This window comes from Rousettus aegyptiacus, unplaced genomic scaffold (genome assembly GCF_014176215.1).
Source record: "Rousettus aegyptiacus isolate mRouAeg1 unplaced genomic scaffold, mRouAeg1.p scaffold_m13_p_1, whole genome shotgun sequence".
Lineage (NCBI taxonomy): Eukaryota > Metazoa > Chordata > Mammalia > Chiroptera > Pteropodidae > Rousettus > Rousettus aegyptiacus.
Window position 1 is genome coordinate 19,180,956 of NW_023416284.1, and position 26,241 is coordinate 19,207,196.

Here is a 26,241-nt window from a genome sequence, read left to right on the forward strand (position 1 = left end):
CTTTTCTCTATCTTCATAAAACTTGATAGACTGCGGTATATTCAGAAAATGAAGAAATAACTAGGGTGACCCAGGCTTTTCTGCAGGATATAGAATGTAAGGAAAAAGAGGACTGTGTTACCTCTGAAAGTTACCTATAAATAAGGGTACTTGTTGTTATTTATGTATAAACTACATGGTTTGATCTGTAACACAACCACATTCATTACATCTAGACTTTAATAATAATTTAAATTACTCTTGCAATAGTATCTGAGAGCTCAGTGTGCAAAAGATAAGCCTCCAGATCACTTAGGAAACCTGTGAAGTTCATGAATAAAACCATGAAAATATCTAAATCGCTTCAGGAGCTACCCCTCTCATATTCCCAAAGAAGGAAGCAAATAGCTCAAAACTAAGAAAGGAGATGGGATCAAACCTATCCCCCACATCAAGTCAGCCTCAGGGTATTTTTAATTATTAAATTGACAAGACAAGGACCTCAGTGTGCCAGATATGGACAAGTTCCCTTTTTCATGAATTCCAAATGCATATCTCATAGGTATGGCTACTATGTATACAAGCAAGACCAACAGAGAAATTAAACTACTTCCTCTATATGCTTTGTTATGAAACCACAGAATGCATTAATTAATCAAGACAATGAATTAAACTTTGGTGTTCTGATTCCTCATCAGTAAAATAACAGTAAACGAGAATTATGTACAACATAGTTTAATACACACAACCAAGAAATATAACAAAAGTCATTTCAGTTTTCTAAATTCCATTATGTCTGGTTGTATATATATGAGGATATTTCCATGTCCCAGCAGATGGCACAGAGAACGTGTCCTATTGATCCAGTTACAACTATATTAAACAAAAGATCCTTTATAATAAATGCCTTTATATCAGATTCAACTTGGATAACAGCACTGCTAATTTACTATTCATCTTATGTACTCTTTGCAAAAGTAATTATCTAATAGTTTAAAAATATAAAAATTTGCAGAGGTTGAATAAATGCTTTTCAGTTGTATCTGTTCCTCATCCTCCCCTGCACACCCCCACATCCCTGAGGGTGGAAAAGTAATCTGAACAGAGAATACCGGTAATAAATATTTCTTGAACTGTGGTCCCTTGAGGGGAGGGTGATACCATCTCACAAAGTAAAAGAAAATAAAAAAGGAATCTGTGCTTAGAAAAAGATATTTACTGGCATAAGATTCATACAAAATAATATATTAGGCAGCTATTGTTTACAAAATACCTTATTAGCTGACATCCCTGCCCTCAACTAATTTATGTGCAAGGAAATAGAAAACATTTACACAAATCACTATATAGAAAATGAATTAGGGTCATAAGAATGATACTTGAATTCCCTTCCATTGTTTCTCATTGATGAGAGCAAGAAAGCTTTGGATTTTGAATTATGGGTAGATTCTGGACATACAGAAACAACAGAAAAATTCAGGATTTGGACTGATAGAGACTGGGTTCAAACAGCTTTCTCATAATCATGTCAACTTCTCTGATCTCTTTTGCCTGGCCTATAAAAGGGCACTGTAATATTGTAGAACCACTGTGAAGACTGTAATGGATATGAAGTGATTGTGATTAGCACAGGACCTGGAAAACCACATATACTCATTACGCAGAAGTTATTATTATTTTGAGTCTAATGAAATAGAACTTGAAGTGAATCCACATCAGGACATTTACGACCTTAGCAGGAAGTCACTTAACCTTAGGACCCATTTTACTCACGTAAAAAAATGGTATTGATATTTCTCAAAAACCTGCTTGGAGATTCACATAGGTAATGAAACCAATGCCGAAGTGTTAATGTAATATTGTAGTTATTTAGTTGGATTATCCTCAAATACAGCATACTGATGTGGGTGAAAAGAATAATATTTCAGCCAAAGGAGGACTTTTAAAAGGGAGAAATTAAATGGAGACAGATTAGACACTACGTAGATTGAATCAGCTATATCCTACTGCACTCAAACATTCTAAGACTACTCAACATACACGATGGTACGTCTGCCTAGTCTTTCCAGTGCAGGACAGAAGGCAGAAATTGGAATGAATGGAGTTCCACACAGGTCTCAAAGTGACCAGACAGAATTGGGAAGCAGGTTCCAAATGACACATACACCCACATTCTCAGAATCAGAAGACATCTTCTTCTAATCTTGTTCCTCAAAATGCCCAAACCCAATCCCAAAACTATTATGAGATTCCAGGAACTTTCCCAAACAAGAATTATGAAGAGGTCACTTCACCTCTAACCCACAGTCATTAATCTATTACAGGAACATTAGTAACTAAGATCTTATTCTTCCAGTCACTTAGCCTAGCTAGCTATGTTTTCTCTAAAGTAAACATTTCATTTTAACAGCAAGATGTCAAAAATCCACAAGAACTAAAGGCATTAATACAAAGTTATGGAACTAGGTAGCTTTCACCATTCCTATCTGTACTCAAAAGCTACATTTTGAGGAAAAAAAGGGATGTTATACTACTTTGTCACATCTTTTTATATTAATACACCACAAGAAAACATTAGTTTTTCTTCCCTTCTACAAGAAAGGCTGCATGATCTTGCTGGCAGACAATATTTCTTCTTTCCAAAATCCAATCCATTCTGAAGTCAAATGAGTTACTATTATGGGATCCTAACTTCAAGGAACTGCCAGTGTGGGGTAGCCCTTCTAGGACTGGGGATCCTAAAAGTACTTTTAGCTACCCGAAAGCCTCCAATTCTATGAGCCAGTCCTTTGAGCCATTATGTTTGCCATGATGGAAAGATGTAGAAAATAATTTTTAACAGACTTGGTAGCCACGTTAAGCCCCCACTTGCTCTGACTTCAGAATTACCAACCCATGGGCCCTGAAGGACAGGTGCTTCAACGTCTCAGACAGCTGCAAACCAGGAAATGAGACACTTAGAGAAGCCCATGAAAAGTTACAGAACCTCTACAGAACAAGGAGAAAGTCATTCTAAAAACGCATTTTTAGATGCCCTCTGGAATATCCTAAAAAAGGCAGAACTAATCCTGTTTTCTATATTTTTAAAGATAGAATTATGGGAAAACGGTGAGAATCTTAGACTTGAAAGGATCCTGGGAAACCATCTAGTCCTACTTTGTCTTACAAATGGAAAAAAGCAAAGTCCAAAGAAGATGAATGTCTGAGCTAAGACTGGAAACTGTGGCTTCAGAGTTCTGGTCCAATGAGATCTCTCTGACCAAGTTATACCTTTCTTTGGATTACCAGCTCTCCAAATCACTATCCAATTCCTCTGTCTACAATCCGTTCATTCTGCTGTCTCACACTTATGAATAGAATTCCTATGTATCAAATAATGAGAACCTGCAGCTATATCTTAAATACATCTTACCTTATTCTTATTTCCAGGGAACATGTTAGGATTCATTATTACTCCATATACAAGAACACTTTCCAGATTCCCTTCCTCAGTTTTACAAACCTATTACCAAGGGTAAGTTTTCCTATGCTTCAGTTTAATACAAAGACCAAGGGCCACATATCTAAATACATCAATTTTTCCAGAAATAATCACTACTATCTTTAACATTCCTGAAAACTGTCAAGTTTACCACATGTAAAACATTAAAATCTTGAAAAGAATAAAGGTTCTTAGTTTTTAAAAGTTAGAAAACCAATTAGGAAGAATAAAGTACCTTATCTGTCAAAGACTCTCAAAGTACTTTACAATTAGAACCACTCTCTTTGCAAATCCATCCTTTTCAGAACATGAACAGTAACGATACAACCCTCCTACAGGTGGGACAATAAGCCATGCAAGTTCATGAACAAAACCAATGCAGAAACACCTCAAAACCCAAGGTTAGCCAGCCTTCCTCAGTACTACAGTGATACATTCTTGAATACTCAACTGACTAATCTTTTCATATGTAAATACAAAGCTGCTGGAATATGTGCCCTTAAATTTTTTCAGACCTTTTGACTTTAAGTTGAATGAAAGAGGCTAGCAAGCAGTGGATGAAATATCTGAAAATAATTTGTGGCCCTAATCCTAAGACATTTTCCTATCTTACTTTTTAGAATAGGGGGTGAGTAAAGCATTGTACTGTGAGTCCTTCAGCTAAGAACTGTACTTCACACAACCAGCAAGGTTTGAAAGTGATGTTTTAAGAAGCCACTTCTTTGGCAAGATCTCTAAATCTTGCAAAGTGACACCAAGAGTCTAGCAGCGGCTTTGATCCAAAAAAAAAAAAACAAAAACAAACAAAAAAAAACAAACAAAAAAAAGAACCAAGCAGCCCAAACTTTATAAGAGATCAATTTCTTGTAATGGAGTTGATTCTTCTTGACTTCAAAAGATTCAAAAAAAAAAAAAAAAGATTCCTGCACTCTTGAAAATAGGTATTGTTTGCCTAATGAGGTGGCTCTCCCTTTCTCCTCCACCCCACACACATAAAATAATGCAGCAAAAAAACCTATCTGGCTTAGAAGTCCATGCAATTACTTGAACTTTTAGTATTTACATGAGTAAAGACTATATACACATCACCTCCCAGAGATGTTTCAGTGCCTAAAAAAAGGAATTTAATGAAGTCAAACTAAGTAGAAGTTGTGCTTTTTTAATTTTATTATAAAAGTTTATCTTCTTCATTTCTCTTTTGTGCCAATCTCCCTTTTTTCGCTGCAAAAAAACATTCTCCCAACCTGTACCTATGCAAATTCTGACTAAACTATGAGACATTTCCCAAGTGTCATACCTTCTCCATTCAAGTAATCAACAACCTAGTCCTGCCAATACTGACCACCTCTTTGCCATACATGGAAAAAAACTGTGCACTGTTTCTGTTATGGTATGTATTAACTGCTTTTTCAACTAGCTATAGAGTTCCTTGAGGACAGAAACTTTATTCCATACTTAGTTTGTTCCCTAGACACTGGGTTATGCTTTCAATGAATAACTTCAGTATCTGTATTTTGGGAGGGAAGCATTTTTTTAATCCTCCCCCCAAAATTGATTTTTATAAAACTTAATAAAATCAGGTTTTTACTGTCAATTATTTTACAAGCATTGGCTTCATTTATCCTAAGGGCACATGCTTTGAAGAACAAGCCAGATCGGAAGCCCAGCGCCACTACTTACTATATGTGACCCTGGGCAAATTCATTCATTTCTCTCAGCCTTTTTCCTTATCTACATATATAATAGCACCATCCTCAGAGTAATTGATGAGATAATATGTGCAAACCCCTTATCATTTGTCTAATAGATGGTTGACAAATGATCATTGTTATTACTTTATGAATAAATAATGAGGAAAGAAGGAAGAGTGAAACTGCATTACTGTTGGAAAGCATTTTTAGTCATTTACTGTGTTTACATACAGGTCTGAGAAATTATATACATATATCAAAAAATATCATTTCTAACAAAAACAGGAGGGTGAAGTTTAAAGACCTTGGGGGGAGGCATATTTGGAAGAAAAATCAATTTTAAAAATGTTTTTGTTAAACTGTCATTTAAATAAAACTCACTTTCTATTCAATTCTGTTCACTGTTCTTCAATTAGAATTGTCTTTAGAGATTATGAAGTGTTGCTTACAAAACAGTAACAGGCCATTATTTTTATTTTGTGTAATTCATTTTAAAAACCTGTGATTGGATTTTTGGTGGCGTGGACCAGGTTAGAATCACAGGAGTGAGGAAGAAGATAAACATGGTTTCCCCATTTCCCCATCTACACTTAATCTCAGACATAGCTGTTAACTTTCGGTTTAAACTTTGTTACAGAAGTTAATTTAGAAAATCTTTTACCCAATAACCCTATAGGTTTACTGATGTGCACTCTTGCAATGATATCAGGAAAGCATAGGAAACACAAAGACACCTATAAATCTTCCCTTAAAGCTCTGGGGTAAAAGCAAGAACAGACCGAAATCCCAAGAACCAAAGATGACAGGACACTGGATTCTGGCCACAATGTGACTCAGTAAAGTTGGAAATAAAATCTTCCTACAAAGGAAGCAAGAATCTCAGAACCAAAATACCAAGAGTTTATTTAATACCTAATCACAAAGGCAGTCAACGAATATTTGCTATAAATCAGGACATGAATTATCTTAATTTTGAATCCTCAGAACCTAGCACAGTGCCTGGATCAAAGAGTAGTGGCTAAATCAAGGAACGAATGTATTTAATGAATGCCATCAAAAAGAATCCAGAATATAGCTATTCTCCACTTTAAACATTAAAATAGATGTGGGAAATTTTAAGTATTAGATATACAAAAAAATAAAACAGAAGAAGAAAGCCTAAGGTTACTCTCCAGAACAAGAGAATCACTAGGAAATGTCCCCAATTTATGAACCTGTGACATCTTAGGCAAATAATTCAAACCAATACATTCTTGTTGTCAACAAGAACAAACAGGAGTCAGCTGTATTTTATACTCCCCTTTCTTTTAGAATTATGACAATCTTCTCTATCAATATAATGAATGATAGCAAATTTTGTTTTTGCAAACCTTAAACATTACAAACAAACCAAAATTCTTGTTTCTGAATTCTATGTACATAAGGGATGACTGGTTCATGCCTCTACCTTCTGGAATTCTTTCACCATAAACCTAACTTCTTTGCAATGGAGCTTTAGACAACTTCCTCAAACATGGCACTACTCTAAAAATAGTTTATCAACATAGTCTGAGCAGCAACCAATCTAAGACTCCCTTCCACTGCAAACAAATCTAAGAACTTGAAAATGAGGCAAAGGTAAGGAGGACGTCTGATACATACATAATGAAATTATTCTGTGAAATTTTAACACCTCGATTTACAATTGACTGGTTTATATAATATTCACTAATTTGTGCTCATATTTTGGTTGCTTTGTTTTGTTTTTAAGACATTAGGCTAAGGTTAACATTCTTATAATGAGATCATTCTGGCAAAATCCTGCGATATTCCATTCCTATCATGAGGATGGCAACAAGGAAAAGCAAGCACATACTTCTGAAAGACTAGATTCGGACACATCTGATGAAAGACAGCTCCGACCTTCCCTGAAAAACAGGCCCACTTTTCTGACACAAGTTTACTTACCTCTCCCATCGCTCTTCCCTCCAGAGCAAGTGCTTGAAAATCATGATTCAGTTCATCCATAGAACGTACCTATTGTTCAAGAACAGAAGAGGAAAAAAAAGTTTCAAATTAGCATCTTGAATTTTACATACACACTAAACACAACTGAAAAGCGTTTCTAAGTTTACTTTCCGATAAGACAATAACAATTTTCAAGTGACTCAGGTTAAACATTCACTTACCTTTAACCATCAGGGTTCAGCAATGACCCCTCTGCTTTCTCCCCTCCCACTACCTTGTTTTCAAAATATGAAAAACATATAATCGAGAAAAAGAAAAGGCAAATTCTATTACAAGAAATGTTATCTATTTTTCATACATTTTAACTTACTATGTAAAAACCAACATGCTGAAGGGCAATGATGCATAAAGATGATTATGTGACCTAAACTAAACCTGGCTACTGAGTCAAAGCCCACAGTGTTTGCCCCCAACTATGTATGTACAAATCAGGAGACTCGTTTAATCCAACCCAGTATTTCTTTGAGAACTTCAGAGAAAGGTGTTACAAACTATATAACAGAGTGCCCTGTTATATAGATCTTTTAGTAATACTAAAAGATCTCTGGGGGCTCTTAGAATCTCAAAATCAAGAGAAAAAAATAGCACATACCACAGAAATTCCTTCAAACTTTACTTATCATTAAATGTACTACCCTCATCATAATAATCTTTCTAGGTGTCAATGAACTTATCTCTAATGTCATTACTACAAAGCAATGTTAAGATCAAGGATGAAGTGTGAAAGATTATTCAAAACAACCATAATTCAAAAAGCCTTTGTTGCCAATGGCCTGCTTGGTCCTCTCAGTTATGAGCAGCAAGCCACCTCTGCAGCCTTAGGCTAGAGTACAGTTCCTTGTTTACTAAGGGGATAGGTTATTCTGCCTCCCTGAGAAAGACTGCTGATTGGCTGAAGCAGGGTCTCTCAAACCCCCTCATCTGATCTTCACTACCTCCCAAGGTAAGTGTATAATTTCTAGCAGTGGGTAAACACAAAGGTCAAGCTAGAGCCAGGCAGAAAGAGGACTATAAAGAGCATGGACCAAAATACAGCTTCAGGAACCAATTTAATGATTTTATTAACATGATGCCTGTGTATCACGCAATGATTTTAATTTAACTAGACTGACACCACCTAGAAATACAGTTACACTGTTTTAAATTACATAATTTCAAAACCCAGAGATGATACTATGCTACAAATGATACACTGTGTCACTAAGATGTAACAGCTTTGGGATGCTAGCTAAAAATGTCAATTTGTAAAATTCAAAATGAAGTTAAAATTCAGCCTATGAGAACAAAGACATAGGAGACAAGCCTTGTTATTGTGGTAAAAGTTTGAAAAGGCCTTGAAACAGAAGGTATGATCACACTGGAAGGTATTTTGGTAAGCATTTTGAGTAAGTTCCTAAACTGTAAAAATAATGGGGGGGGGGGATATTAACTGGAAACCCAACATATGTTAGATGAAATCATTTTGAATCTTCAGGTCACTGTAAACATTTACAAAGCACATAAATCAAATGCATGCAGCTCTCTATATAGCTCTTTTTGTGGAATCTAATCATACATTTAACTGGAGCTAGGCCATTTCTTAAAACTCCAAAAATCTACAAATAGTTTTAACCAAGAATGTTGGAAATTCTATTTATATTTCCCAAGGAAAATGTAGGAGTAGTAAGAAAAGACAGAACATGTAATATACATATTTATGTAATAATTATCACAACAATCCCCATTTACGAGATTAGAAAACCTCAGAGAAATGACTTCCTAACCATTAAGTAAGGAAGAGCACTTAAATGGCACTGTTAGCATCTAAATTCACACCTTCCAATTTAAAAAGCAATGTCCTTTCTACATAGCCAAGCTACCTCCTCCATGGTAGCCGCAAGAAGTTTCCATCCCCAAATAAAAGTGCCTCTGTTTCTGCTGTGGACTTTGATGAGTATGCTCTCTTGGTCTGGCCTTTGCTTTCCACTGTCTCCTCCCCCTACCTTCAAAATTGTCCATCTTCCACTTGTCACAATTTCCACTCTTTTCTATTCTATTTTCCCACCCCCATCATTCTCTCTTACCACTTATTAGCTCACTCACTCACTCTCTCTGGTCTCTCTCACTCTTCAGCTCTCCCTTTACCTCCTCCAGCCCCCTCTTTTTCAGGGTGTCTCCTGCCTCACCTACAGGATGAAACACTCTTCCTCCTACCTCTATATACTTCCTTCCTACCTCCTGTAAACAACTGTTAAGAAAGCAATCTCACTTTATGAAGTTTTCTTTGCTAGTCCAGAAACTCCATTTTAAACCATTTGCCCATACTTGACTAGACTAGATAATCCAAATTATTCTCACAAAACTGTTCTTGTCAGGAACTTATTGTTTAAAATGGGAGCTGTACCTGGTATGATCATCAACACCAGGCAGACTCTCCAGACAAAATTCTTCCTAGGAAAAAAAACTAATGATCAGAAGAAGATGCTCAAGAATCAAGGAAATCAAAAATTGAGGATTGTAAGAAATACTTTAGGCAGGTAACAAAGAAGCTTTTTCTATCATAGAAAAGCTGGCTGTAAATTAAAATCAGAGTAAATGCTCCATCAAGACAGAACAATCTTTTCAAGTTCTTGTACTCAAACTTTCCTTTCCCTAGAATTCAATCTGAGTGATCAGTTAATGTTAAGTTTCTAGTACTACTTACTAATTCCTTCACTTTTACTTAATGTCCCTAAGACTCTCTTCCTTCCACTAACTTAGTGGTCCCTAGCCTTTTTGGCACCAGAGACAGGTGCTCCTATGAGAATCTAATGCCTGATGATCTGAGGTAGAGCTGGGCAGTGATGCTAGCGCTGGGGAGCGGCTGCAAATAAATACATATGAAGCTTCACTTGCCTGCCGCTCACCTCCTGCTGGCAGTGGTCCGCAGCCCAGGGGTTGGGGAACCCTGCACTAACTGATAGTAACTATCGCCTTTGGTTTCACTTAATTACTCCTATTTTTCTCTTTGGGCTACTTGCCAGTAATATGTAACTTTCTCATGCCAGTCCAGGACTTTACTGCTACCCCTCCCAAGGAATCCCCTCCCACTCTTTACTAAAGAGGCAAAGCAAGATGACCACATCGGTGCCTGACCTACCTCTATATTCCTCATCATCCTACCCAAGAATACCATCGACATACATGATGACCTACGCTTCTGCGTTTTCCTTCCATTTCCCAGGTCTCAGAACTTTCTTTGTCTCAACACTTGCCTTTCTCCTAAAAGGAATTCTGTCCTAACATAATTTGCTAACATAATTTAGCAAATTAAATTAGTATTTTAACTCACTCGAAGTTATAAAATCAAAATGGATAAACCCAGAACTATATACCACATTTGGAAAATGAAAAACGAAGCAAAAGCATCACTTTACAAATCTTTAAGAATCATATTCTAGTGCCTGCACTATCCATCACCCCTTGAGAAGCCCTACTTATCATACCCAGTGTCCCATACAATAACAAAATCAACAGTGAATAATAAATATACATTTGACTGTTTCCTCATCTGTAAAACTGAGATAACATTGGCTACTTTTCAAGTTCATTATTATTACAAGACAAAATATCCAATTTAGTAGGCACTTATTCAGCTGTATCTACCTCACAGATTATTCTCTTAGGTTACTGAAATGCCTCCTTCACACATTCATCCCTTTTTCTTTCTCTGCCCTCAGTACAGGGCATGTTTTCTTCATTCCTGGCAGAGGAGGGGGAGGAGAGGAGACTCTCCCTATTTCAGCATTTCCATAATCAGTATGTTAGAAGGACCTACACATCATGTGAACATCTAACTTAATTTCTAAAACTAAGCATTTAAAAGTACATCCATTTTTATCTCTTAATTCCCAGCTAAATCAGTCCTGAGGAACTTCCATTCTCTATTTTCATCCATTCAGAAACTTAAAAATTCATCACTGGCTCAAGCCCATGTTCTTTTACTTCTCATAAAAAAAAAAAAAAAAAAAAAAATCCCAGTAAAGTCACCTAAAATTTCTTCATTCCTTGATTTCCATACCACTATGGTCTGATTCTCCTTCTATTTATTTAGATTTTTGTCTTTTTGCCAACCAATACTGCAGTCAAAGGGAAAAAAAAAAATGAAAGACTTAGGCACAGAGGAATCCAAACGTAAAAAGTTACTGTTCCAAATACTTTATAAATTATAATTCATCAGGTTTTCAAGCACATTAAACCTCCTCAAAGAACAGAATAAAGCAGATACCATGGTAGACCACCCAGAATAAAAATCCAAAAAGATGAAGATTTTGATAGGATTCCGGTTCAGTTCTTGGCCTTTCTTTGCTGGTATTCCTGTCCTTGGATTACTGTCTCTTAACTGTTCACTGTGTATTTATAATAAATGTCCCTTTACCTGAGCCAGTTAGACCAGTTCTCTGTTGTTTGTTAACAAAAGAACCAAACTCAGACACAAGGGTAGCGCTTACTTAGTAATTATTAAATCACACTGTAAGTTTATATTTTAAAATAAAATCTCTCAGAGCTATATACTGTACTTACAAAAATAAAATTCAACAAATCAAAACGTTTTGATTACTTTCTGTAATAGACATGTTTTAAGCCTCCTGCCTAGAAACGGCAACTTCATGATTCCCATCACCTCTGGCCACAAACACCAACAGTATTCCTTCCCCTAGTATCGGGTCAGAAAAGATAAACTGACCAAATCGGATTCTTCTCTGAGCATTTGGGCCAGATAGATATGGAGAAATAAACTTCCTAACGATATGGCAGTTATAGCTGTCATTTTGGGTCAAGTATAATCTGGTGAATAAGCAAAAGGCAATCAAAATAAAGAGTAAAACGTGCTGGAAAATGTAGAGACAAGAGACTATGGAACCCCTATGAGAACAGAAAGTCTCCCAGTGGCCAAGAGGACCACGTATGTTATTTTCTGCTCTGGGGTTCAGACGGAATCCCTGGTGTTCTCTAATTTAATGCCCTGAATTTTTGCTAAGTAGAATAGATTTCTAGACCTTAAGACTAAAACCACCTTTACTGGAATATTTATTTCCTCAACCACTGAATCTAAATTGTCAGGCACTTTCCTCCTCCACACCTACCTTTCTTTGTTCTCCTGGAAAATTTTTTGCACAGGCAAGCCTAGATCATGATGGCTCCATTTCAGAAACATAGATCCAGAACAATATAAGCAGAAGAGCTGGTGCCAAGAACCATTACAGGAAGGAGATACCAGTGAGAAAAAGCTGGGCAAAAGCAGGAGAAACTTGAGCAATGAGAAGAGGAAATGGAAATGTGAGAACTAATTTGAATTTAGTCATTAAAGGGAAAAAATCCTGATAATAAGTCTGTTCCACAGCATCTTCTGCTTCACGTAAATATTTGTATTATAAATAACAACAACTAATATTCACTGAGGTTTACTTTGTGCCAGACCCTGTCCTATATATTCTTTACAGGCTTTATTATGATCTCTTAATAGTCTGAAAATGCAGGTACTATTAACCCATTTTGTAAGAAAAGCAAAAAGTTATTATATTGCTTAAATAAAATATAAATAAATCAGAATTCTTCACTAGTGAATGAGAAAACAAAAAACGACTCTTGGCATAAGTGATCGCGCACTCTATCATATAATCTTATTTATGAATTCTCCATTTTTATTTATTCACTATCAGTAACAACACAAAATATCTGCATTTGCTGAGTTTCAAGACACTATAGTGCAAAATAGACATTATCCTATTTTACGTATTAGGAAACCAAGGTTCAGAGAAGTTAATCTGTTCAAAGTCATATAGCTGATAAAGATCAGAAGCAGAATTCAAATTCAGGTCTGCGTACCATTTACTATTTTTCTGCTCTTATCACAGGCAAACATAAAAGCTCCAGCACATCTGGGTTAGACAGTTGTTCCTGCTAATGATTACAATGCTATTTTTATGCTCTCTTCCAAGATACACAGTGAGGAAAATGAAGTCACCACCAAGAGCCAGGATTAGGCTATACTTCCTTTTTTGTAATTTTTGTTTATCATTAAAATTGCTACTACCTTTAGCAATTAAATAATATGAAAGTTACAGATTATTTAATGTGTTGGTGGCATTCTGCTAGGACAGTTAACAGACTTAGGTGATAAACTATAATTAGGTAATCAAAACTGTTTTGCTACCAGACTACCAGAATATATACACCTCATATAAGTGTTAGCACTTCCTAGATGTTAAAAAAAAAAAAGAAAAAGAAAAAATTTAGAAGGTAAAAATAATAATTCTATTTTCAAAGTCAGCTAATGAATCTATGATACCATTGACCTTTAAATACAAAAACCTCACAATTCCTGGTTCTGCCAGTCTTTTTCTTCTTAATTTCACCAATCATGATCAAATTGAAACCAATAATGAGGGCAATGCCAATTTAACTAGAGAAATTGTTTAATGATATCAAAGAATAAAAAGTATAAAACTTAATGATAAGTCTTACCTCTGCTTGTCTGGAAACTTCTGTCTATAGCCATCTATCTGAATGGCATATTCCTTCCTGACTTCCAAAAGAATAAATTCTAAAAACATGAGAGAGACTCCTATACAACTCTATAAAAGATCTTATTTACATCAAAAGTTATTTGCATATGGAGAACACATCAAAGGGTCTTCATTAGCAGTAAAAAGTTTCATTCTGAAATGCCAATCTCAACAGATGGCACACAGAAAAAGAAAAAAAAAAAAAAGAAAAGATGAATCATTTGGAATTTTCATCCAAAAGTTCTTAAATCAAGTTGTAGCAAATCTGTAAATATCGGGCTCTGTTCAAAAACTGAAATTAAATTTAATGTATCTGCCCTCAGTAGATTCAGGAATAATCTTACTAACAGAGTATAAGAATTATGTAAGTAATTTAAAGCACAAATATTTGTTCCCCAAATACACAGAATTGGCTTTTCCAAAGGTTTGCTAATATTAAATTTTTTTTGAAATTCACTTGTCATCCCTCGTATTCACAAATGTACATATAATAATAGGCATAACAGCTTTACAAGAATAGTTTGTGAAAGAAAACAAATATGGGCCTCCACAGCCACTGATATACATTTTCTACAAATTATAACAGTGAATATTTTTTAACAGATGTACAATTTAAACCATCAGTGAAAACTACCAATTCTGAAAAATGAGTTCAGAGGAGAAACTACCACCACAAGGCATGCCTCCCGTGTAGTTTCTGTGAATTGGGGGTGGGAGTGGAGGGAAATTACTTATACAAAGACAAATTCTCTAATTTGCTCTCCTTTCTTGACAGACTAGGAGTTGGAGAAAACCAACTCCTGAAATAACATCCACTAAGCAGCAAAATTGCACTTTATCAATAATGCCATGGTAGTGACAGGCATTACATGCAAGTATTTGTAATATGAGAAAACCCTTAGTCTTAGGAATGACAAAATAACAGAATTGAGACTTCCTTAAAATGGTCTATAAAATACATTGTCAGCCTTTTTCGATGACAATTACAACTTGGAGAAGGATGTCATTAAGTTTTATAAATGTCCATGGCCTTTGACCCAGTAATTCCATGTCTAAGAATTTAGCCTTAGTAATCAGAAATATGGTCAAGGATTTGCAACAAAGATCTTAAACCTGCCATTATGATAAAAAAGTTTAAATATAGCAAGAATTATTAAATATAGCATGCATTCCTTTATAGATATTTATGCAGCTATTTAAAATGTTTTTCAATTCCTAAGCAGAGGAAAATAAGTATATGTTTAAGGATTCTAAAGTAGGCTACAAATGTGTATATATAAAAAGATATGAATATATTTCCATAGAGACATACACAAAAATAGGACTGGAAGGTAATGTACTCAAATGGTAACTTAAAACTTCTTCAGTAGTTTCTAAACTTTCTATAATGCCTATGAAAAAAAAATCACAATCTTCTGAGATAAAGGTGTTTATTGCAGTTATTTTTAACAATAAGAAATGGGGAGGGGGTAGGACATCCAACAATAAATAAAAAGGTTGGCTTTGGTATATCCAGAAGCAGTTTACACAGGGACTGTACTGTGAAAAAAAGAAACAGAATGAGCCTTCTATCCCATACATAGTTAGCTGTTATAATAGCTAGTACTTACTGACTATATCCTGGGTAGCAATGTGCATTATATAATTCTCAAACTATGAAATACTCCTAATTATTCTCCATTCCCTACTTTTTTAACAGTGGAAGAAACACAGGCAGAGAAAGGTTAAAAAACTTGTCCCAAGTTACATAGGCAGGCCGACTCCAGAATCTCTTAATCATTGTCCTATATTGGGGATCAAAACGAATTTAGGGTACTCTGTTTAGCCAGTAAAGGCAAAAAGATCCATCCAGATCCAACAAAAACTGCGCCAGATGAAAGCTTGCGAGAAACCCCAAAGTGGAGAAGGAGCGGTGCACATTACACTTGCCACCCAGCTGTATCATGTGAAGCTGTAACAACCCCACACACAGCCCAACTCTGGCCAAAACTCTAGGACTCTTCTCTGCTAATTCAAGGATGAGCAAAAGGAAATAAATCATAAAACTATAGGGAGAAACTACTTAACCAGGGAAAGGAAATCTCATTCTGAAGACTTAGGAGAGAAGACTTCTGAAAATTAGAGGAGAGAATATAGATATATAGACAAAAATTCCTAGCAAAATTAAAATCCATAAGGCAGTTAAGAATAGTAAGCCAAATTAATAATTCAAACAAACGAGAAAGACTCAATCTGGAGGAAAGGACAGATTAAAATAAAAGATAATTGGAAAAAAAAGGGAACCCAAATGTCCATCAATTGATCAATGTATAAACAAAATATATCATACAAAGTAATTTTATTCAGTCATAAAAAGAAATGAAGTACTGATACATGCTAAAACATGCATGAACTTAAAAATATGCATAGTGAAAAAGCCAGACATAAAAGGCCACATTGGAATTTTATGATTCCATTTATATGAAATATCCATAATAAACAAATCTAAAGAGACAAGAGTGGATTAGTCTTTGCCAAAGACTTGTGAAAGGGGGAAATATACAATGATTGAGTACAGGGTTTCTTTTGAAAATGCTAAAAATGTTCTAGTTAGTTTGATGATTGCATAACACTATAAATACACTAAAAACCACCAAATTATAAACTTAAGGATGAATTTTATAGTAGGTAAATAATATCTCAATAAAGCTGTTATTTGAAAAATAGGAACTGGACAACTTTTTCTGTACAGGCCAAATAATAAATAATATAGGCTTTTGTGGGCTACATATGGTCTTTATCATATATTCTTTGTTTTGTTCTTATTTTCAACTATTTAAAAAACTAAACATGCAACCACTATATCACTCAGCAATGGTACTCCTGTACATTTATCTCAGAGAAATGAAAACTTATATTCATACAAAAACCTGTACATGAATGTTCGTAGCAGCTTTATTTATAATAACTAATAACTAGAATCAGCCCAGATGTTTTTCAACAGGTTAAACAAATTGTAGTACATCCACACCACAGCAAACTATGCAGCAATAAAAAAAGAACAAACTTACATGCACTGATGTGGATAGGATTTTGCAGAGCAAAAGAGGCCAATACCCAAAGGTATATACCATATGATTCCATTTATATAACATTTTTGAAATGACAAAATTGTAGAAATGGAGGATAGGATTCATTAGTGGTTGGGAGGGAGGCCCCACAACCCGAAAAAGGGAAAGTACGTATGCGTATAAAAGGGCTACTCAAGAGTTCTTTGTGGTTTTAGAACTATTTAGTATTTTGACCGTGGTGGTAAATATACAAATCTACATGGGTGATACAAGTATATTGAATGTAATACACACACACACACACACACACACACACACACTCACACACACACACACACACACTCTCTCTCTCTCTCTCTCTCTCTCATACACACAAATTAGTACAAGTAAAACTGGAGTAAGATTGGGTACATTTTATCAATGTCAATAAGCTAACTGTGATGTTATAATACACAATGTTACATGCAAAATGTTACCTAAAAATGTCATGCTATAAAATGTTACCTTTGGGAGAAATTGGGCAAAGTGTACAAAGGATCTCTCTGTATTGTTAATCTTACAACTACATGAGAATCAACAATTAACTAAATCAAAATTTCAATTTAAAAAGAAGATTGCTATAATAACGAAGATACAACTTAAAGATGATAGTTCCTGAACAAAAAAAAAGAAACCTAAAACCAAATATATAACCAAAGGAACATTTCTCAAGCTATAAAACTATGCAGATTAATGGGTCACACCCATACAGTTGGCAGATTCTGTAACTATCCCAGCAGGGAAAGTTGGAAGATTTTCTAAGTATCCCAGCAGGGAAAAAAAAAAATACAGTTTACCTTCGGTTCTCTAAAACACTACATGCCAAAAACAGTACGATCTTTTGTCCATGGCCCAAAGATTTTATCTCATGACACGCTGTCTTTTGTGTGTAGAGGCTATAGAGCCACCATATATAAACAAGTAAATGTTACCACGTGCCATGAAATGAAAAAGAATTAAAATTAAGCACACAAAATGGATAAACTGTCATACAACCACTCAGCAATAAAAATAATCAATCTATTGTTACATACTAACATCAGATTCTCAAATGCATTATGCTAAGTGAAAGAAAGCAGATTCAAAAGCTACATACATTTACAGTACATGACATTTTATAGCATGACATTTTTAGGTAACTACAGGGACAGTAAAAGATTAGTGGTTAACAGGGGCGGGGAACTTGGAGAAGCATTAAAACTGTATTATAAACTTGACTGTGGGAGTTACAGGAACATATATGTATTTGTCAAAACCTAAAAAAGTGTATATACTAAAATAATGGTGAATTTTACTGTATATAAATTATAGCTTAAAATGGGAAAATTAATTACACAAGAGGAAGAATATTATTATAAAGGACTAACAGTATTTTCCCATTCCACCTTAAGTGAAGAATGTAATACAAACTGTTAAGTATTAATAAACAAAAATATCCATTGCTGCACCACCTACAATAGTAAAAATTTAGAAACCTAAATGATTAATATTAGGAAATATTAACAAAAAGAATTAGGCCATTAAATAGAATGGAATACCAGATAACCTTAGAATTGTCTATGGAAATATTGTCATTAGAAAATATTTTGATATGTTAGACCAAAAAGACAGAAACTATAATCACAGAAATGTTTTTTCTTTTGTCTGAACTTGTTCCACATAGGATTTAGAGTGATTACAAAATGAAGTAACTTTAACTATTTAACTATTAAAGAAAATTAAGGAAGAGGAAAAATGAGAAGAGCCTAGTTTATAAAACATATGCAATTAAGTCCTATATACTTGCTAGAAATATGCCAATAGTTAACCAAAACAGAAAAATAAATCGGTAAAAATTCATACTACCCATCAGAATTATTTTAAAAGCATGCTGACTATATTTTAAAAAATTAAAATTGAAAAAAAAAATTTTTTTAATAAAGCAAAGCTTAAGCAGCAATCATCCCTGTTATTGAGACCAGATTCTTTTCCTGTCTATATAATATGATCATTTATTTACATTTTTTTAAAGTTTTGACTAAAAATACTGGATGGCTATGTCACAAAAGATAAACTAATAATAGATTATCGTAGAGGTCGAATTACATTTGGTGAATGGTTGGCTGGTTTTAGGTTTGTTTCTTGGGTGTTTTTATAATTTTTTAAATTGTCTATATTTTCCCAAATATTTATAGTGAGTATTTATTGATTTTAGAATTTAAAAATACCTACGAGTCATTATTTTTAATGGGAGGGGAAAACATTTTATTTGATTTTTAAATCACTGTTTATGATATGCAGAATGAAATGAGGCAATGGAAAGAGTCCTTAATTCACATAATACTGAGAAGCAAAATTATCTTCACCAATAAAAATGACCCTTGCTTTATTTTAACATATTTGCAAAGCTGGTTGATACATTTTTAGATGCAAAGGGAACAAACTGGTGTGTTAACAAAGGCAATCTATATTAATCTAACATTTCTTAGAGAAAGTTTCTCAAGTTGAACAGTACATTATCACTATTACAACAAAATGTGTGTTACTGATTTTTAAAATCCATTTTTAAACAGTTGGCAAAGGAAACATGAGTTTCTCTATCTAACAGGTCTTCGGCCAGGAGGTCTAGAAAATGTCTCCATCTATTCGGCAGCCCTGACACTAACCCTCACTCCTCCTTTAGCCATTCTGTGATTTGTAGCATCAAAGAGAATAAGGAATTTTCAATGAGTAAGTCTATCCAGATAAATCACAACATAATTAAGAGGGCAGCTACCAAAGCACATCAAATAGCTCATTGTGAGCTTTATGATCCTAAGACAGTACGTAATAAATAAATCCAAAACAACATATGGGAGTATTTTGAGTTCTATCTTCCCTAAATTTTCTTTTAATGTACTAACCAAAATGATTCTTAACCAAGAGAAAGAACATTATGGAAGAGGCAGAGCTTAATAATCTTTTAAGCACTGATATGCATTAATTTCTGTGGTTTCATTCTTTACAGAATCCCACCTGATGTTATAGAAATAGTAAACCTTCATTTGCTACTTTCTGAAAAGAGCTACGACCATCTTCAGTTTCTTAACCTATCGTTTTTATTACTGTGAGGTCATAAGCATGGAAGTTTTCCCTCTTAGGGTTGAAAAAGACTTAAGGTATAGCCAAATTATTAAAATTATTAGGTTTCCAACTTGGAGACTATGGATGCCATGGAATAATGTTTAAAAATGGATTTTAAAATATCAATAACACACATTTTTTTCCTCACATTAAAAATTAGCATTCAGGTAATTCTGAATTCTAAAAACAATAAATCTTCACTTGTAAACATTTTGGAAGCACAGAAAATTACAAAATGGTGATAAAGGCTATTGAGAAAATTAAAGCAAGGAAGAGGGACAGAACTGTAATTTAAATAATGTTCATGGAAGGCCTCACTGAGAAGGTAACTAAGCAAAGGCCTTTAAGGAGGTGAGGGAGTAACTTTTCTAAATAACCTGAGAGAAGAGCACGGAAGCAAATGGAACTGCAAGCAAAACCTTGGGGGACAGGGCATGCTTGTAATTCTAAAAATAACAACTGTTTTAATGTCATTTCAAATGTTCTTATAATACAATAATTAAAAGTTTAGACCTAGGCAGAAAGCAGATCCATGCTTGCTGCTGGAGAAAATTAAAATGAGTGGACAAAACCTTTGGAGGAGATGGGAATTATCATTATCCTGATTGTAGTGATGGTTTCACAAGTGATATTTTGGTGACAAAACTTATCAAGTTACACATGTAAAATGTGTGTACTTTATTATGTCAATTATACATCAATAAAGTTAAATTTTAAAGAAAATTCTAGCCCTTGAATAAGAATAAACACATCAATAAAACAAATGAGTCACAATAGATCTTTGTATCTATAAAGATGTAATCTATTATAAAGGCCTTTCAAATCACTAAATGTTGCTAAGATCACTAGTTATCCGTCTGAGAAAAGTAAAATGACATTATGGCTTCCTGCCTATACAATACATGTTATACAATACAAATAAATCAGACGAATTAAAGATGAAAATTTAAAAATAGAACTATAAAAATATTACAAAAAAAAACAAAAGAGACTGGGTTAGGGATGACCTAAAAGCATAAAGTTAAAGAAAAGAAGACAAAAGCAAAAGACCAACATTTTTGATTACATATATTTTTAAAACTCTGAATTGCAAAAGACAGAGTAAACAGTTAACGGACACTTTAAATGCAGTCTTGAGTACAAAATCGTTGTTTATTACAGCACTGTTTAGAATGTCAAAAGCTGAAAACCACCTGAAAGTCCATTAAACTTGGATAAATCAGTCAAAATAAATTATTTTACTTCTATGTACTATGGCCCTTAAAAAAAAAGTAAAGGTATTTATTAACCTGAAAGGATGCCACAATGTATAAAAAAGTAGACTACCACACAGTGTATACATAGAGAGAATGATGCCATTTGGTTTAAAACTACAACACATTCATGAATCTGAATTTGTAAGTGCACAGAAAAAGTCTGGAAGGGTATGAATCAAACCAAACTGTTAAAAGTAGCTAACTCTGAAAAAGATTACTGAAAACTTTTTAGAACAATCACATACTATCGAAAATCTTTTCCATTTTAGACAAAAAGATGAGTGGTTGCCTAGAACTGAAGGAATGGGGAAGTAGAAAGTGATTGGTAATGGGTACTGTTTTGGGGGTGAAGAGAATGCTCTAAATTTTGATTGTTGTGATAGTTTCACAACTCTGTGAATATACTAAAAACCACTGAATAACACAACTTAAATTGGTGAGTTGTATGGTATGTGAATTGTATCTCAATAAATCTGTTTTTAAAATTCCACTTCAGAACAAAACCCGTAACCATTACATAGAACAAAAACTCTGCATTTTAATAGTTGCACCATCTGTACTTTATACTGTCCCAATAGAAACCTTAAACCCAAACAGCATCTCTTAAATGGTTTCAAATGGGAAAAATGACTCACTAGCCTTAAGAGCTGTTAACCATTGACAATATAGGATGTACAACCTTCGGTCTATCTTCATAAGGATATTATCTTCTTAAACTATCCTAGTCAATAAAATTCACTTCTGAGAACATGAACAAACCTTGAAAACTTGAAATGGATATGATACTGTTTTCCAATATGTGATGTGACTTGGAACAGAAAGAAAATTTCAATGTTTTCCAAATTAAAGAAAGTAAATCTTGTTCCTATAGCCCCTTGTTTACCTCTCTCTCATATGGTTTCAAGAAATCTCAAAAGGGGGGGGGGTGAAACAAAAATGCCTAAAACCAGAGCTGATAGAAATTACTTTAAAAGTTTAATGCAACGCTTCAAAAAAATGCTTACTGGCTCCTTCTTTATCTTGAGGGCAAAAAGCCTCTCAGCATCCAAGACCTTACATTCTATTACACCTTATACCTTATCAATTCAAAATGACATCTTAATACTCTTCAAAATAAAATACTACACTCAATAAGTCTCTTCAATATGCCCTGGTGACACACTATATACATGCATCATTTATAAGGTAAATACTATTTGTCAGGTGCTGAAGATACAAGGCTGAAAGATTCTTCAAGAGGATCACAGTGGTTCTTAACCAAGCTATACATTAGAATCACAAGGGAGTGCTTTTTAAAAAATACATGAACTGCATCTCATCACTGGAGAGTTTGATTCAGCAGGTCTAGACTTAAGCCCAAGAATCTGCTTACAGAAAACAGCTTCCTAGAACCCAATGTTGAAGGAAAAAGTAAATATTCAACTCCAATACACAGAACTGAATCCTTTAATAAGGTGTGTACCCAATGTGATGGTGGCACCAAAAGAGTACACTCAACTTTTATGAAAAGAGGGAGTAAAGGGGAAGGTTTACTAAAGATAAAAAACACTTTAGTTGGAGCTTGAAAGATGAGGGAGTGGCTAGGTGGATGAGGAGGAAAAGGGGTTCCAAGTAGAGAAAAACTAGGTAAATAAAAACAGTACGACTGTTGAAAAATTGCAGACTATAAAAAGGCAGTCACAAAGGACCACATATTGTTTGATTCCATTTATACAAAATGTCCAGAACAGACAAATCCGTAGACACAGAAAGTCAACTGGTGGCTGTCTAGGGCTGGAGGGTGACTACTACTTGGTACAGGTTTTTTGGGATAATGAAAATGTTCTAAAATTGACTAATGATGGCTGCACAACTCTATGAATATACTAAAAGCCATTGAATTATATAATGAAATGGATAAATTATATATCAATAAAGCAGTTATTTAAAAAATCTTTAGGGCCCCCAAGTTCTTTAAACTAAAAGTTTTTCTGATGAGATTCATAAAAACATTAAGAAAGGTACTTTAACCATAAAAGAGCACTTATAAAGGCAATAAACAGACAAATCCATAACTGCTAAATCTTCTGGAACCATTAATGAGGCACTTTAAAATCGACAGTTTTCAAAAAATTACATTTAAAAAAAAAAAACATGAACATTCCTTTGGAGAAGGTCCAATAACTCAACTGCAGGTTTTATCACCAATGCCATACACAACCCTTCAGGTCCAAGTTTTTTAATCAAACACTCAAATGTTAAACTCACCCAGCCTATTGCCAATCACTGACCACCACTTCTCACAATATTCACAGCAGGGAGCAAAATGCCAGAGCAGTCAACTAAGCTGAAGCCAGGCTCCCATTTCGGCCCCTTACTATACCCAGAAAAAAAAGAAACTGAATGTAAAAAACAGGGAGTAAGGGGTGAGATATCCCTCAACAACAAACACGCTATTACTTACCCTATCCCCAACACTCACTGCTGTCTTGGCATTGTGTTGTCAGTCCTAAGTTCCTCTGAGGATTTTAAGCCATTTCCCCGGAGTAAATAGACAGGTTCCCAGCAAAGGCTAGAACTTCTTTAAAAGTATTCTTTCTACAATACCCAGAAGCATAATTCTGTACTTGGGCTCAGCCTGCAGAAAGTACTCAGCAAATGCTATTGCCTGAGAAAAATGGACACCTGCACAAAAGATGTGTGTCTCTTCTGCAAGTACAGAGAAGTGTGATGAAAAACAATGTTACTTTACAGTTTACAAAGCACTTCAACCACATCCATAACTGAAATCTGAAACACAGCTCTCAGTAACTACTGTTTTTCTCTTATTAAAAAAATCTCATGATTCATCTCATTTTCCTCTTTTCTTTGGCCACAGAGACACCCAGAGCAAATTCTATAACCCACCACATCTCTGGTACATATTTCTAAATTTTAAATTTCTCCCCTTCATTTACCTGATATACCCTTATTTTCCCGCTGTTATATCTCATTACCACCTATCCTATAATTTTTTTCCTACTTCCACACCAAAAATCTCTTGAAACAAAACAAAGATATATCATAAATCTCTGCAAGTTGCCATCTATAAGGCACATAAAATCAAATGACACACAGCATCTTTATGAATACTTTTTTTAAACACTGGAACCTAATTTTTGAAACTGGAAAATAAAGTTAATCAAAGAAGACCTACTGATGGTCCTTTTAACCAAGTACATAATGTTAAATCTTTGTGAACTCCAAATATAATTTTTTAAAGGCTCTAAAAAATACAGGTATAAGAGAAAACAAAATATAAAAGTATGGATTACTCAGCTTTATTGTAAGATGTTAACTAAATGCCACTGGCCCAAATCCTGAGGCATCTAAACAATCTACCCAGAAAAAGACTCAAGACTCATGGTCTAACAGTCATTCCGCAAGGACAACAGAAAAGGATGTTTAGAGCATGACAAAATTCCCAGTATGGGAATACTTAGGCTCCCTCCCAGTTTAACACAGTATTTGTTAATTACAAAGTGTAAGGATTATCTCACGGCTATTGGAGCAAGAAGGATAGACATGTCAAGTGGATGTCAGGATACCACTAGAAGATGGCAATAATAAGGGAAAGAAAAAGGGGGTGCAAATAGAGCCAAAGAGAAGATTCATCCACAGAATTCTGCCCAGCTATCAAGAATTATCTCCTACTTGCTGTCACTCTATGGTGAATACTGATACACCCTAACACCAAGAGACAATAAACAAAAGTAAGAAACCTCTGTGGAGTTGTCCTCTAAATTTCCCTTCTCCCAAAGCTAAGCTTCTACCTCTTTGCCTCTTAAAATCCTGTATAGAGGCCATAGTTCAACAGATCTGATTGACCTTAAAATGTTTACCCTATTTCATCACCCACTTTATCTCACAGAAGTTTACAGAGAAAACAGATTTCACAATAAGAGAATAAAACTATTACAAGTCAAGATGTGACCTTGGGCTTTGCATGATAAAACCTTTAAAACCATTCTGGAAAAAAAAGTTATATAAATTACTATTTAAAAATATGTGATTTTTTTGTAGGTAACATTGTAAATAATATTATTCACTTAGGAAGATGTGTTTTCTAGTGTTCTGTAATATCTTGATCTATATCCATTGTCTTATTTACTACGGGTAAATTTAATGAGCAAAAAAAAATTTTCCATGGGACTCCTTTTCCTCACTCTTATTCAAAGACCTCAATTTGGCCCAAAAATGGCAAGGGTGGGGGCTCTTTGAAATTTCTGACTATATCAAGTACACTAATTTTATGTATTAAAACAAGTGATAATATCTTTATATTTTTACTGTAGAAAAAAAATAAATACAGAAAGGCCATAGTTTGTAAATGTTACATTTTAAAATAAACATACAAACAAATCTGAACACCCTTCCTCACCTCAAAATATTATTTTACAGTTTCTAAATTTCACCTAAGTTTTTAAATCTGTTTGCAAGATTCTTAAAGTATAGCACATTACCACAACACATGTTCTCAAGCTATTAATGTTTTAAACTTTCATTTAAAGGGCCTCAATCTAATTATCTGTCAAATTTCATACTTAGAAAACAAAGTATAACTATTCAAAAAATCAGTCATATATTTATTTAGGCACAGCTTGAAGAGTTCACTATTAATACAGGGAAACTCGGAGACCAAGAGAATTTCTACATCTGGCAGAAAAATCCTAACTTCAAAAAAGGTTTAAAAACAAATATAGTATAAAAAAGTGATTGCTCACAAATGAGGACAATAATGAGAGAAATGAATATAGACTATCTGGCACAATAGTTCCCTTCCCTACAACACTGCTGGCTGGCATCACAGCCTGATATTCTTTACTTCACCAGCTCACTGGTAAAAGCATTCCAATGATCTGATCTTAATTCTGTTCCAGTATACCAAAAGGTCTTAAAAAAAAAAATAAAAAAAAAAATAATAAGGCTAAGGAAAGAGGCCTAGCAAAAAGGAATAAAGCCCAGTGGTACTGCAGAATGTGCTGGCTAAAGGATCACTTTATAGTCATTCTGTCCCAATAGCAATGTTTTCAACAATTACTACTTAGAATACACATATAATAAAAACAAAACTGAAAAAAAAAAAAAAGG

The 26,241-nt window shown here is 34.3% G+C and overlaps 1 protein-coding gene across 18 annotated transcripts in view; it reads right to left on the bottom strand.

Annotated features, from left to right (window-relative positions):
- The window catches only part of PUM1 (pumilio RNA binding family member 1), a 110,239-nt gene that overhangs the window by 76,316 nt on the left and 7,682 nt on the right, over window positions 1-26,241 (bottom strand). For all 18 annotated transcript variants that reach the window (XM_036231150.1, XM_036231143.1, XM_036231152.1 and 15 more), the window contains one exon: window positions 7,099-7,167. In XM_036231150.1, coding sequence (XP_036087043.1) covers window positions 7,099-7,167 — 69 coding nt within the window. The remainder of the gene's footprint in view (window positions 1-7,098; window positions 7,168-26,241) is intronic.